The sequence below is a fragment of the Anolis carolinensis genome, chromosome 2 (genome assembly GCF_035594765.1).
Source record: "Anolis carolinensis isolate JA03-04 chromosome 2, rAnoCar3.1.pri, whole genome shotgun sequence".
Lineage (NCBI taxonomy): Eukaryota > Metazoa > Chordata > Lepidosauria > Squamata > Dactyloidae > Anolis > Anolis carolinensis.
Window position 1 is genome coordinate 80,678,145 of NC_085842.1, and position 14,873 is coordinate 80,693,017.

The following is a 14,873-nucleotide window of genomic DNA, read 5'->3' on the forward strand; positions in this document are numbered from 1 at the left end:
TACACAGTGTGTCATTGAAGGACACACTTTTCCTGTTTAAATTGGTTTTCCTGTTGGAATAACTCATTTCAATTTTCAGTATGTAAGCATATTCAAGAAACTGCACAAAGCTGAAAGAGAATCACATAAACCACACCCCTTGGGATGAGAAAACAGATAAATAATACTGTAGCTATTATCTCAAGTGAAAACACAGCTATAGAAAAACACAGTCGTCTGTGAATGACCCAGGAAAGTCAGGCAGGGGAAAAGGCTGATATGATATGGAGTGGGATAACTGTGTAAACAGGGTCCACTACAAAGCTACCTTAGAATAGGAGCTTTGATCTTACCTTTTCCAATACTGGCTGACAATCTCCCTACTTCATGGAGGAGTTTTCAAAGATATAAACATGGTCTTACTGAAGAGGATTCTGGAGAAGAAAACATTATCTTGATGTACAAAATATATATTGAGCATCTTGTCACCTGCTGTAGCCTCTGTGTGTGCCTGTTCTTTGCACATATCATTATGCATGCCAATGCAAACACATGTCCGTGTGTTCCAGTTGCATATGCATACTTGTATGTGTCATGCAAACTGCACATAGTCCCACCTATTCTGCGCAAGGCTGTATACAGTGGAACATATACACCAAAGTATATATCCACACCTGTCTGCATTTGTGTATGTGAATGTGTATGCCATGCATGGATCTCATTCTTTTTCCCTTCTTGTTCTCCAGTTTAGAGACGGCCAAATCTACCTCCCAGACGCCCCCCGTTGACCTCGGCATGACTTTCTCCCAGCCCCTCACCCCTTCGCCAGCCCCAACACTGACAGCAGTGGCCGCACCTCCCCCAGCCTTGCTTGGCGCCCCTTATGCCATCTCCCTCTCCAACTTCATCGGCTTGAAACCCGTCCCCTTCTTGACGCTGCCCCCTTCCTCAGCCGCGGGGCACAATGGCAGCCTTGCCACCTACACGACCAAGATCTCCACAGCCAATGCCAGCAAGAAGGCTGAGAGACAGAAGTTCTCCCCATACTGAAACAGGAAAGCGGGCTGTGGGCCAGGGAGGGGGAGAGCTTTGTTAGAGGGCTTCAGCAGCAGGCCACTCCAAAGCAGGACTCCATGGGGAAAGAGTAAGTAAGGTGTGTGAGAAGGGAAAGCCAGTTGTACATGAATGTAAAGGGACGGGAGAGGATATAACCTGGACAGTTGCTGAGCATCGTGCTCACCAAGACTCAGCCAGAGACATGGTTCTTCTGCATGGGTCCCACCTGTTCTTGCACCTGAGATCTGTGCAGTGAGTAAAACCTCTATGTCTCATAGTATTATCTCTCTTGTACAATGTCCGCCCCATGCTCAGGAGTGTTATTTTTTCTCTACCATCCCTAAACCCATCAGTTCTCTCTCAGGAAGGATCCCAACGTATTTTTAAAGGAATACTTGCTTTAGACAATTTGACAATATCCCTTCCCACACAAATTCTTCGAATTATATTGGAGGAGCTTGAAATCATGGGGAAAGTCTTTTCTTAATTATGGCAGTAGGTGGTACTCACTAGACCTGTGGTGATGATAGTTGGAAGTATTCTGCTGTGTCTCATGAACTGCATTTTTCAAAAGCAGAACTGAAAAGCTTTCTGGTTTGTATAGAACCAGAAATGGGATATGCCCCAGATACAATGTAATTACCAAGAAGGAAAGTCTTTGATGCTTTGTCCCTAGCACATTATTGCAGTCTTGTGTTTCACTATAACTAAATAAGGAAATGGGAAAATAAATGCTTTCACAACTTACAACCTGGTTCTCAATGGCAATCCTCTCCAGCCAGCTGCTGCCCTCCAGTTGTAGTGGACTGTGAGTCCCATTATCTCCATGCAGCTTTTTGGGGGCTGTGGAAGTTGTAGTTCCATACAGTTGGGTGAAGTGGCAGGTTGGTGAAAGATTCTGGAATTGTACCTCTTATTAAAATATTACTACAAGAAAAAAGAGTGGAAGGAGACACTTTCACCAAATGTTCTCTTAAGTTGACTGGGCCTGGCATAGCAACTGTGGTCACATATTTGGCTTTCCATATTATAAAAATGAACAATGACTAATCATAAATACTTTGGATTAGAGCTTTCAGCACTGGATGCCAATCTCAGCTGCTCACTTTGTAAGTGGGTGACATCAGTTCCTCTGTTTATTTTATGGCAGATTCCTCAGGATATTTCTCACTGGCAGGATACATAAGATATTGTCTTGTCAATAAAGTACCTTTGACTTTATCAGAATATTCTTACATGGTGGTATCTCCTGTAAGTGCTCACAAATTTGTTTTGTTGCCTTACAGGCCAGTCCTAAGTATATTTGCTCAGCCTTCTCCCTCTGAGTACTGAAAGCCACCTATTACTGGGCCACACCATAAATCCATCTGGCTTGCAGGAGGGGAGAGTACTATGTAGGCTGAATGGAGTTTCCCAACACCATTTTGCTGTCCCGGCATTTTATGAAGAAGTTTGGGCGGGGGAGCATTGCCACAAAACATTGCCACCAAGAGATGTGCATATGTGTTAATTTCTCCATCTCAGGGGTGAGCAACTACACAGGGGTAGCTTTTCTAGTGTTTGCACCAGCTTTCTAGTTCAACCAAAAGATGTTGCTTCACTTCCAACTGCGTTGTTGGTTGATTTTTTGGGGAGATCTTGCTAGATCACATAATTAAACTTCCACATTTTGTAGTGATTCTTGAAGCATTTAGAGTAAATTTTTGGTTTAAAAGATTGGCCATTAGAAATTGTGAGAAGCATGGGATTGATCCATTTTGGTGCACCATGTTTTCTCCCTCTGACAGGTGGGTTCTCCAACCCTAACAGTTGTCTTCCTTTGGTCTAACTCAATATTATCTTGGTTGATAAGCAACCATCTATCATTTAAGTAAGCATTATTCCCAGCTGTACTTGGAGATGCTAGGGATTGAAGTTGTGACTTTCTGCGTACAAAGCAAAAGCAATACCAGCAAACCTCTCTCAAGGAGGATTCACTTGCAAGTGGAGAAAGGATAGCAGCCTTAGTGATTTAATATATTCTGCCACATTTCACTCACTGAAAAGGTTTGCCCTTGCTAAACCTTTGGTTATCATTATCACAAGGATGCTTGTGTCATCAGAACCATGTGAACGAAGAGGTGGCACCCAGAGACCTCAGGTTGAAGCAGATGACTATTCTGATTAGTTCTGATCAGTATTATGGACCAGCCTGTTTGGAAGTGGAACTGGCACTTGAGACCTAGATAGGCTGTCATCTTAACAGCGGATCTTGTAATTCACATTGCCACATTCAGTAATTATATCCCAATGGATTAAATGTACCATATAGACAAGGTCAGTTTGTTAGATGATTTGTAAATTGGTAGCTTTATTGAAATGGGTTCTGATTGCCATCCCATATTAATGGGCATGTGTTGTTGTTTTGTTCAAATACTGCTGCATTAACTGCAGGCTACCTTTGTAAAGCAAATTATAACTGCGGATTATCTTTGTATAGCAATGTGGCTGCTGGATAAATTGGAAAAACTTGTTGAAAAGCAACAGTATTGAACTTGGCTTTTCCTGGTGAACTCTGCCCACTCTGCTGCCCACAGCCACTTGGTTTGTTATATTCAGCTGCTGTTGGTAATGTCTCAGCAGTCACAACTTATCCACTTTTCAACCACATCCTGTTCTTTCTCTGGCCTCTCTGGGAATCACGAGTAATGTAAACCCTTTATTACATTGGGCACATTCCTTTGGATTCCAATGCCAAAGATATCAGGAAAAATAAGAGCAGAGCTTAGAAGTTACTTTTAAGAAGAATAAATATAACAATAGCATGTTGAACCTATCCACAACTGAGCTATGAGACCCAAGCCATCATCATAATTCTGTCCATTTATGCATAGCTTCAGCCTGTTGTGTTTGTATTTTGTAGAAACCATTTCAAATTCTGAAAAAAGTCAGGTTGAAAAGGGTAAAACTGTTGGATTCACTTGGTAATTAATATCTACATAACCAAGTAGAATACAGATGAAGAATTTTTGACCTTCCATATGTTGCAAAATTCAGTGTCCAAAGCCAGCATGACTGGAGTAAAATATCATGGGGGTTGAAGTCTACAACACCTTGGAAGACCAATGGTTTCCCCCTCCTGATTTAGAAAAGCAAGATCTCATGGTGTCTGTGTTTGCCAACTGATTTTCCCTCTGTAATAAAATAGCTTTGGTGGTCTTGAATATACACCACAGATGAAAGATGAATCTGTAAAGTCCATAAATCCAATGCAGGGACGGGCAGGTGGGGTAATATATAGCCTGTCACATAGTTTCAAGACTATGTTTATTCCCAACACCATTGAAATTGGGTAACAAACTGCATTGTCAATTTTGGGCCAAAAAAAAAAACCCCAACCACCCTTTGCAGAAATAGATGTTCGTTTTAAAATGGTTTATTGTGGATTGCTGCCACAATACATCAACATACCACAACGCCCCAGCCTTAAAAGCACTATGTCCTACATGCTTTAAATCGATTATTTCAATTTGGCTGCTGAAATTTCATGGGGTGGTCAGCAGGGATGCAGACCAGCAAAGGCAGATGGGGAGGGGAATAGTTTCTGGGCCCATTGAAGTTGCCCATCTGATTCTTTGAGTCAGATTCTCAGATGATGTACCTCAGTAATGCTGCATATCAATATTTTGATCCCACAAGAAAGGAATGGAACCAACATTTTCTACTGCAGATCAACCAGTTTTGGCATTGTACCCCAGCTGGTACAAATCTCTCTCATTCTTCCTGTGTGACTTGCAAAATACTCCTATCTTTCCTTGCTGCTTGGAGGAATCTCACCCCCCCACCAAAAAATCCTCTTTGGCTTGTCTTTGAAAATGCTGTACATATAATTCTATATTTTTCCTCCTTTGTAACTTATCATTGGTTTAATAAAAATGCAAACTCTGCCTGTTTAGAGGTAATGCGATTACATTCTTTAAAGCTTTGAATCAAGGAAGAAAATGTTTCCAAACTGGACAGTTGAGTTGGATGGTTTAGTAAATGGGGTTCTAAAAGATAACACTTTTGTAATGTTTTACCTAAAATTGTTGTTCGCTAGAATTTCCAGATCTTCTTGTGACAGGTGGGCTTCTACATGACAAGACGTCAGCAGCAGTGAAGTTTCTATTAAAAGTGTGGAAAATACTACAGATTTTCCCCCTTTTTCTGGAAATTCAAAAACACAAAAGCCCCACTAGCAAAAAAAGTGGCTTTACACAGCACATTTAGATTTCAATTTTTTTGTGATTCAAAATAAATATCATTTACTGATGTTGTCCTGATCCTGAGTAAGGCAAATCAAACAATTTGTCCTTACCTCAATCCTGGTCTTGTTTGAACAAATTACATTCCTGTTTTCCAAGTGAAAACAGTTCTTTTGGATGCCCGAGGACTCTCTTGGAAAAATATGTGCCCTGCAGCCTGGATCAGAACCAGGGATTGTGATGGTTTGAGGGAGAAACAAGTTTGGCATGAGCGATATTGCCCTCTTTTGCAGTTCAGTATATATACTGTATTTAGATATCTGTATATTTAAAGGTAGCATGGCATCTGGTCTGTTTTGGGTTCTTGGAGAGCATAATTTTTCCTCAGGAAGGTAAAGAGAGGGTGAGCAGGAAGAAGAATAAGCCAAGTAGGCATTGTTGGAGTCAGGAGACATGGTACTCACATCTATGGTGGGAATGTAAAAAATGCAAAAATTCTGGAGTGAAATCCTAAACCAGATTGAATTGCATACTAAAACAAAATTTGAAATAAATATGCAAATTTTGTTAATAGGGATATATGGTGGTAGAAGAATTAAGGATCAAGACCAAGAATTAATGATGATAATGTTTAGAGCAGCACACACAATAATAGCGTAAGGATGGAAAGATAAAAAGATAAAAAGAAATGGACACTTGAAAAATGGTATGAATATATGTGGAATCAAATACAGCTGGATATTATGGACATTATAAGAACAACAAAAAAAACAACAACACATGGCCAGACAAACAGAAGAAAATTAAAGAAATATGGACTCATTCAGCAGATGGCTACAGACTGTTAAACCAGATAATGAAAGCTGGAAGAAAAAATTAGAGAGAATGGAAAGACGGCTCATGTAACGAGAAAAAAAAGGATTCAGGTGTCAACAGGGAAGGGGGATGGGTGGGTGTGGGGAGGGAGAAGGGAATGGAAAAGGAAAAAGTATGGTAACAATGGTTATGTATATAAAATAATAATAATAATTTATATATATATATATAAATGTAATGTACACACACACACACACACATATAAATATTATATATATATAAATGTAATGTAGGAGCGAGTAAACAACAAAACCACTGAACCAAATCACACTAAATTTGGCCACAAAAGACATAGTCATCCAAAATATGTCTTTCAAACAAAAACAAAAAAAAAACAAGAAAAATAAAGCCCAAATTAGAGGAAGAGAAAGAACTGTTTTTTCCCCTTGTTGCCAGTTGGAAGGGTAGGCTCCACCCACTTTGCCTCCTAGCATCCTCTTGGTCAAGGGACAGCCAGTGCAAATGGATATGTACAGAAACAGAACTATGTCCAACTGAGTTGAGAGGGACTTACTCCCAGGTAAGGATTACGGTTTTATTGGAGAATAAATTATGTTGGATCCAGCAGGAAATAGGTTTAAAGAACCATGAAGGACTGGGCTGTAATTTTTACTTGATTGGAGATTCTTTACAAAGAAGCTGTTCAATTCTTAGGGTTGTTTTTCTTTGATATTCAGAATAAAGAAAAACAAAAGCAACTAGAGTTTGAGAATGGAATTTGCAACTATTGCCAGGAATTGCCAGCAATTTTTTTAAAAACCAAATCTAGAACTACCCTGTTTCCCCCAAAATAAGACATCCCCAGAAAATAAGACCTAGTAGAGGTTTTGCTGAATTGCTAAATATAAGGCCTCCCCTGAAAGTAAGACCTAGAAAAGTTTTTGTTTGGAAGCATGTCCGCAATACAAAACACCAGAGCATGTAGGATCAGTAAATGTACGTACCATAGAGTGTTGTACATGGAAATAATGGTAGTAACAAAAAATTCTTGATAGGATTCAGTTTGTTTGGTTATGTTGGTTTGTGATGACATGACAACTATTGTATAGTATATAATAAATGTTCATTTTTTTGTTCAACAATTAATGTGAATTCTTCACGGAAAAATAAGACATCACCTGAAAATAAGACCTAGAGCATTTTTGGGAGCAAAAATTAATATAAGACCCTGTCTTATTTTCAGGGAAACACGGTACATGTATCAGAACTTCCATTGACATTTGCAACATCTGTTTACTTCAGGTAATATTTCAGAGGAAGGAAAGGGCAAAAGCGCCTCTGAAGATTCCTTGCCTAAGAAAACCCCATGAAATTCATGGGGTTGCTATAAGTTACATACACATATAGCAAGAAAACAAAAAAGAGTTTGATAATGTCTGCATACTTCTGGCCAGAAAATAATACTCCTCTCTTTCTTCTTATCAGAAAACAAAGCAGGCACAGAATTTGGGCTGTAATATAGAATTAAAGAAATGGAAAATGTGTCAGAAGGGACTAAAATTTACATTATCCAATAATGTTAAATGCCAACTATGGCAGATTGGACAGTGAAGATGTGGGAAGGAACTAACAGAAATGGACAAGTTAACTATTTTTTTTGCGGAGTTAATCACCAGACGCATTCTTAAAAGAGTTTTATGAATACGGCATATATGAAAGAAAAACATTTTATGTACAGTTTTGGAGATATGAACTGTTGGAATATTCATTTGTTAATATACCAATAAACAGAAGTAAATAATTTGCTGGATATAAGATAAATGTTAAACTATAGAGAAACCTTCAAAAGGTAATCTTTTTGGCAAAAGGAGACAGTCCTTTTAAAAACTGATTTATATATGTATGTTTCTATTTTAGAGTTACATGTAATTAGAGTAGGGATGTATGTTTTTAGGAGAAATTGTAGTAGTTGTTTAAGTATGTTTAAGTGTATGTATAGAAGTATAAGTATTGTTGTTTTCTTTAGTTGTGTTTTTTACATAAAGAATTTGAAGTTAAAAAATCCATAAGTCCACAGGGGACTTGGTGGCACATACAGACACAATGTGCCGTTGGCCAGTCCATATGTAATGAACACAGCCTGTTGCTGAGCGAATAATAATTTTAGCAAGGCAAGAGCTCTCCTTGCTTTATGCTTTTGGTTGCTACAGCAACTGAGAAAGGGCTGTTTGCTTGCCACAGCTATCTCTCCTGTGTAATAAGCAGTGTGATGGGATACTATCACATGCTGCCACTTAGGAACACTCTTATTTCCTGGGCAGATAAGGGCTTGTAAAATCTGTGTGCATCTGAGGAAGACATCTTCTGGGACCGCGTTGGTGGAGTCCTTGTGAACACACTGGCCCCTGCTGGAGCTGTTTGGAACTCAAGCATTAGATTCCTTCATCAGTTCCCAGATGTTGTCAGAGTGTTGTGTGTCTTCAACTCATTTCTGACTTATGGCAACCATAAAGTGAACCTTGACAAGATTAGTTCGGAAAAGTTTTTGCCTTTGCCTTCCTCCAAGGCTGAAAGAATGTGACTTGTCCAAGGTCACCACGCGGGCTTCCATGGCTGAGTGAGGATTCAAACCCTGATCTCCAGAGTCAAACCACTCCCCAAAAATCCTGGCTATACTGGCTGGAGCTTTTAGGAATTCAAGTCCAATAACTTTCCAAGACTGGAAGCCATTGATCTGTTGCACATTCTGTCTCCTTTACCTTCAGCAAGCACCTAAATATTACCCCAGATTACTAAAGATGAGTCCTACTTTTAGTGGGACTTACATCCTAATAAGTGTGTTTAGACTTGGACCCTTAATGTGTTGGAATTCCAGAACAACCCTTTGACGCTGATTTATATCTTTCAATAGGAGCAAAAAGGAATATATATAACTCTCCAGGTGCTATTAATGCAGAGTTGTGACTGCCTCACCATTAATTGGATAGGACTGAAGTTGCAATCTAACAACATCTGCCCACGTTTGATCTATAGCAGTGGTTCTCAACCTGTGGGTCCCCAGGTGTTTTGGCCTACAACTCCAAGAAATCCCAGCCAGGTTGAGAACCACTGAGCAACATGGAAGTCTCTAATATTTCTAGGCATCTTCTCTATTCTACTAGGGACTATTAGGCCTGGACCTCAAAGGCCTTGAATTCTTTTTATTACTATGTGCATTCTGAAACCCAAATTATTTCAGAAATATATTGCGATAGGTGACTCATGTAGCACCACAGGATCAATGTTAGAAAATAGGATCTACTAGTATCAATCATCATGGGGAATTTTCACATTACAAAAAAAATAGCACAAAAATCCATAGGCAGCATCTTAGGAAATCCTGGGATTTGCAGTTTATAGAGACACATCCAGACTTCCCAGCCAGAGAGTTCCAGTGTCTGACCAAACAACTGTGATTAGTTGCTTGTTTCTATGGCACCTGCTTTTTTGATGTTTACCTTACATCATTTCCAACTTATAATGATCCTTAACTGAAACTATAAGACAGTTTTCTTGGTAAGATTTGTTTGTGGGGAGGGGTTACTATTGCTTTTCTCTTAGGCTGAGAGAGTATAAGTGGTCCAAGGTCACCTACTGGGTTTGTATGACCAAGCAGGGATTTGAAATCTCATCTCCCAGAGTCCTAGTCCAACACACAAACCCCCACGCTAGCTCCTCCTCCTCCTACTCTCTAGCAGTATATCATATTCCTTTCAAACTAGAAATGAAATATTGAATGGGCTATCCAGATCACTATATTCACATTATTTAAAGATCAAGTTTCCTCCTCATAAATGAGGCCTACATATGCTAGTAAATGAGGCCTGAATACCCTAGAGTCACCAGTTTTCATCTGATCTTGGAACCTCAGCATGGTCAGCTCTGGTTAGCACTTGGATGGGAGACTACCAATGAATACCAGGTGCTTTAAGGCAACACTTCAGAGGAAAGCGCTGGCAACATAATTTCCTGAGTATTCCTTGCATAATTAAATTCTATGAAATTTGTGGAATCACCACAAATAGGGCAGGTGACTTGAAGATTCATACACACACAATGGAATGCTTACAGATACAACGTGTAAAAGAGTATGTGATGTGACAGATGGAATAGTAATCAGGTCAGTAGAAACAACTGCAAGAACCAGGGGGGATTGCAATTTCCCCCCTGGCTCATGCAGTATGTATAACTAACAAAGAATTGGGGTCAAATGGGAGGAGAAAAGCCAGGCTGCTCACAGATTCATTGACACACTTTCCTGGGAGATGGATTGATAGCAGGCTCTGCTTGAGGAAAATCCTGAGGAAAGAAAGGAAGATGAGAACTGGAGATTCCCAAATTGGGTATCCTGAAAACATACTGAGGACAAAGCAAATTGCCAGTTTAATAGCTGTAATAATAAAACAAATGCAGTTAGGCCTTGATGTCCACTAGGGTTTCGTTTCTTTTTTTTTCTTTTCCCTAATTTTTTTTATTGTTGTTTTGTCATTTTATCCCACTCCCACCCGCCCACCCTCCCCTCCTTGTACATACACTTTATACAACAAACTACAGAAGTTACATTTGAAATATCAATCTCAATCTTAATTTTTCCACTCCACATCTTAGTACATTCTCTAAATAGTTCTTAACTGGTTCCCACATCCCCTTGATTATTGCAATATTTTCAATTTTATCTATATTATTCCATTTGCAATTTGTGATTTCTACATTTAACATATCAACTATATACTTATACCAATTAGTCAGAGTCCATTTTGTTTTATCTTTCCAACCGCTCACTAAAACAATTTGTGCACATGCTATTAATTTGTCAATCATTTTTTCTTTTTGTATATTCTTCACTTCTGTTATCCTTGCATGTAGTACATTTCTATTAACTATTACTATTTGTAGATTTAGCATTCTATTGATTTCTCCTTCAATCATTCTCCAGTATTCTTGCACCCGATCGCACTCCCATATCATATGATTGAACACCCCTCTTTGTTCACAACCGTGCCAACACCTATCTTTCATCCCTGGTAAAAACCGTGAAAGTTGTGCAGGAGTTCTGTACCATTTTTTGTAACATTTTCCTTCTTGCTTCCCTTAATACATTGTACTTTTCTTTTGCTATATTACTTATTTCCCTTTGTATATCTTCCCTCTCAATTTCCATGTCCATTCTCCATGTTTGGAAAATTTCCTCTACTATTTCTTCTTTTACCGTTATAATTTGTTCATACAGATCTCCTGCCACCTTCTTTTCCTCTCTCAAACACTAGGGTTTAGTTTCAGGGCCTCCTGTAGATACAAAAATCTGTAGATGTCCAAGTCCCATTGTATACAATGGCATAATGAAATGGCGTCCTTTATATCAAATGGCAAAATCAAAGTTGGTTTTGAAAAAATATTGTCAGTCTATGGATAGTTGAATTTGTGGATACAGATTCTGTAGAGATGGCGGACCAACTGAGCTAATTTTATCACCATGAACATGCAATGGAAGGTTTACAGTCCTTTGTGAGATATCCCGTGCACTCATTCAAAACAGCTAATATTCCTAATAGTCCACTCATTCCTGGCCCTAACAGTTTTTTTTTGTCAGGAGTGACTTGAGAAACTGCAAATCATTTCTGGTGTGAGAGAATTGGCCGTCTGTAAGGACGTTTCCCAGGAGACACCCAGATGTTTTGATGTTTTACCATCCTGTGGGAGGCTTCTCTCATGTCCCCGCATGGGAAGCTGTAGCTGACAGACAGGAGCTCACCCTGCTTTTTAGATTTGAACTGTTGACCAGTCAGCAGTCCTGCCAGCACAAGGGTTTAACCAGTTGCGCCACCAGAGGCACCGGCCCTAATAGTAGTTATGTATGATAAAGCTGGTTGTAATAGTAATGATGGTACTGTAATAAAGGTACTGTAGAAATATAATCATATAACTAGAAATGGTTACACCATTGCGGGGTTGTTTTTTGTTTTTTTGAGCCCTTGAACTTTCAAAAAAAATGTTTTTAACTGATGCACTTCCCTATTATTATTTAGAATGGGATATAAATCTTTAAATAAATGTCATACAATTCCATTGAAGATCCTCACAGCAGCCATTATCCAATATCTCAAACTGGACAGATATTTAACCACTCACATATTACAAAAATGCACAGGTCCTTATGCAGTGCTTCTGTGTGAATAAAAACGTGATGCAGGAATTGGCCTTGCAGAATTGTGGCAGAGCTTCATCTCAGCATCTGTGATGACTCATGGGCCATGTAGTCCCGTTCCTAGCGCTGTTGAGACAGATGAAGAGGAAAACTTGGTTTTTCCACCGTTTCAGCCAGAATTGGAACTTTCCCAGCCAGAATTGGAGCCCTTGCACCTGCAGGAGGTTTGCCTTCCAGAAATCTGCCAAACAAGCCCTGAGTCAGAATCTCCCCCATTTTCTCGCCGTAGTTATTATCAACAACAAAAAGGAGTTCAACAGGCTAATCGCAGAAGCCTGAGAATCGCAGCCAGGCATTCAGCTGATTAAGACTGCTTTCATGAGAACCTTTAGGGAGTCATGCATCTGGATACAGAGATTGACTTTCGGTTCTGGTTCCCCAGAGAAGTGTTCTTTGGTGGGAAAACGAGACCCTATTTAGGTTCCTTGCCCCGTAGGAATCTTGCGGAGTCAATTCGTCAGCTACCGGAGTAGGTTGTGTGTGGACAGCGCTACTCCCGTTTCCAAGCCTTCGTTCCTGTTTCCAGCCTTGTTTTGCTTCGCGGACCTTGCCTTGCTACCTAGGACTCAGCCTTGCTTTCCAGGACCTTGCCTTGCTTCCCGGACCTTGCCAAGTATTTACCACGGATCTTGTCCCTGTTCCTCATTCCTTGTTGCCTTGAATCAAGCTTTGTGTACCAAGAATCAAGCTATTTCCTTGCCTTGCCTAAGTTTCATGGACTAAAGGACCTTGTCATCTCCCCTCACTTTGCTTGGCAAAGTGAGTGTTTCGGTTACTGGATTACAACTTTGGACCTTACTATTTCATATTGGACATTGTTTTCCTGGACTATATTTGACCTTTCCTGAAAGGTCATCTTCTGAACTATATTCTACACTTATTTTTATTGCCTTTACTTATTTCCTTAATAAAGATATTAGATAGATTCTGGCCTCTGTGTATGGTTATTGGTGCTCTGCAGCCTGGGTCGTGACAGCATCTCTTCCAGACACAAGGAGGCAGCTCTCTGAATTGCAGCTATTGGAAAACAGAAACCTTCATGAACCATTGTGGATGAATGCAGAAGCTTTCTGCAGTATTTGCTTTTGGAAGTGTTCACCTAGACAGCTTTTGATAATTGCATTTCACATTTGATAAGTATGCCAGCAGACGTGGAAACAATTAAAGCTAGGTGCTTCTTTGATCGAACCAACTTACCGTATGTTGACCAAAACAGTTGTGAACAGATTTTGCCATTTCATTTATGGACTGATGCAAAGCTGGGGGCAGGGGTGGCACTGGTACTGTGCATTCGGCATAGCAGCTTCAAATGGCTGCATCTCATAGGATGGAGCAAACTGTGTGTATCTTTATTGACCAAGATAATCTAGTGTTTTAGAGTATCATCACATATCCCTCCACACACCATTTCACAAAACCGGGATATGTGTTTCCAGGCAATATCAGTGCGTGGCCAAGATGACAAAAACTATGAATGATGAACACACAAACGAAGGCTGCATCTACATGAAAACAACAACATACACATCTGGTGCTGCTGTCTTCATGATGCATGAGATCTCTGGTAAGTATACCCAATTTTTGGCCCTTAATCTGACTTTGCTTTGCACTAAGCAAAGTTGGGGGCCACTCCAAAGTGTGTAGGAAGCTATGGGATATTCATGGGCCTCGTGGCTATCTGGCTCAGGTCCTGTTCAGGTCAATCTGTTGTCCATATACACACTGCCATCGCCTTCTCCATGTGCTGATAAGCACAGGAAATGGGTGGGTTGTCCCTGTGTCATCGCTTCTGCCCCGTGCTGGCCATGACGCCCCCTATGAACACTTGGCCATTGCAGTCACATCTGCTGAGGTCAGAATGAGATGCCCTTGCTGATTGTACTGGCACTCCATTATGACCTCAAGAGATGCAACCACAATAGTGAAGTGACAAGTGGCAGCACAGATGACAAGGGAACGGCCCAATGAGATTGATGCACTCTTGTCCTTGCTAGACACCAAAGGAGCATTGCAAAGTGAGCATGATGGCCTCTGATTGAGCCATCTTATCAAGATCATAATGCTGAGTCCTAAGAGAAGCTACAGCAGTTTGCTTTTGTCTAATCCTACTGGGAAGAGCAGGAATCTGCCCTCTGGTGAGTTGGCATGAGAGAAGATTAAGTGGAAGTTTCCCTGACAATTTTTAACAGTTGAAAGGTCAATATACTCCAGTAGATTCAGGCTGGCTCTCATAGGAACACAGCTGCGCAATGCTCACCACAGCCTTAAACTCTAGATTTTACAGGAAAAGCAGCAAAAACCTTTCCATAAAGCAAACAGATAAATGGGCTCTTGTACTAGGTTTGAAATGGTAAATGTGCAGCCAAGTGGTGCAGTTGTAATAGGGCACACTTTCTGATCCAAAGTTTCAGAGCATGTATTGTCAAAATATTAATGTTTCTACCCTAAAGGGTAAAAGGCCATTTTGACAACAGATATAGAAAGGAAGGGAGTCAACATTTCTAGAATCCTAGACTGTGGTAAGAAAAATCAGTCTCTCTGCACCCTGCTCTCCC

At 40.1% G+C, this 14,873-nt stretch overlaps 1 protein-coding gene across 3 annotated transcripts in view; it reads left to right on the top strand.

The window, feature by feature from the left end:
• Positions 1-14,873, top strand: part of pcbp4 (poly(rC) binding protein 4) — a 97,479-nt gene that overhangs the window by 57,655 nt on the left and 24,951 nt on the right. For 2 of the 3 annotated variants that reach the window (XM_062970061.1, XM_062970062.1), the window contains exon 13: positions 13,755-13,882. In XM_062970061.1, coding sequence (XP_062826131.1) covers positions 13,755-13,882 — 128 coding nt within the window. Of the gene's footprint in view, positions 1-725; positions 1,786-13,754; positions 13,883-14,873 lie in introns of those variants that run through there. The other variant, XM_003217567.4, reaches the window with a different exon arrangement.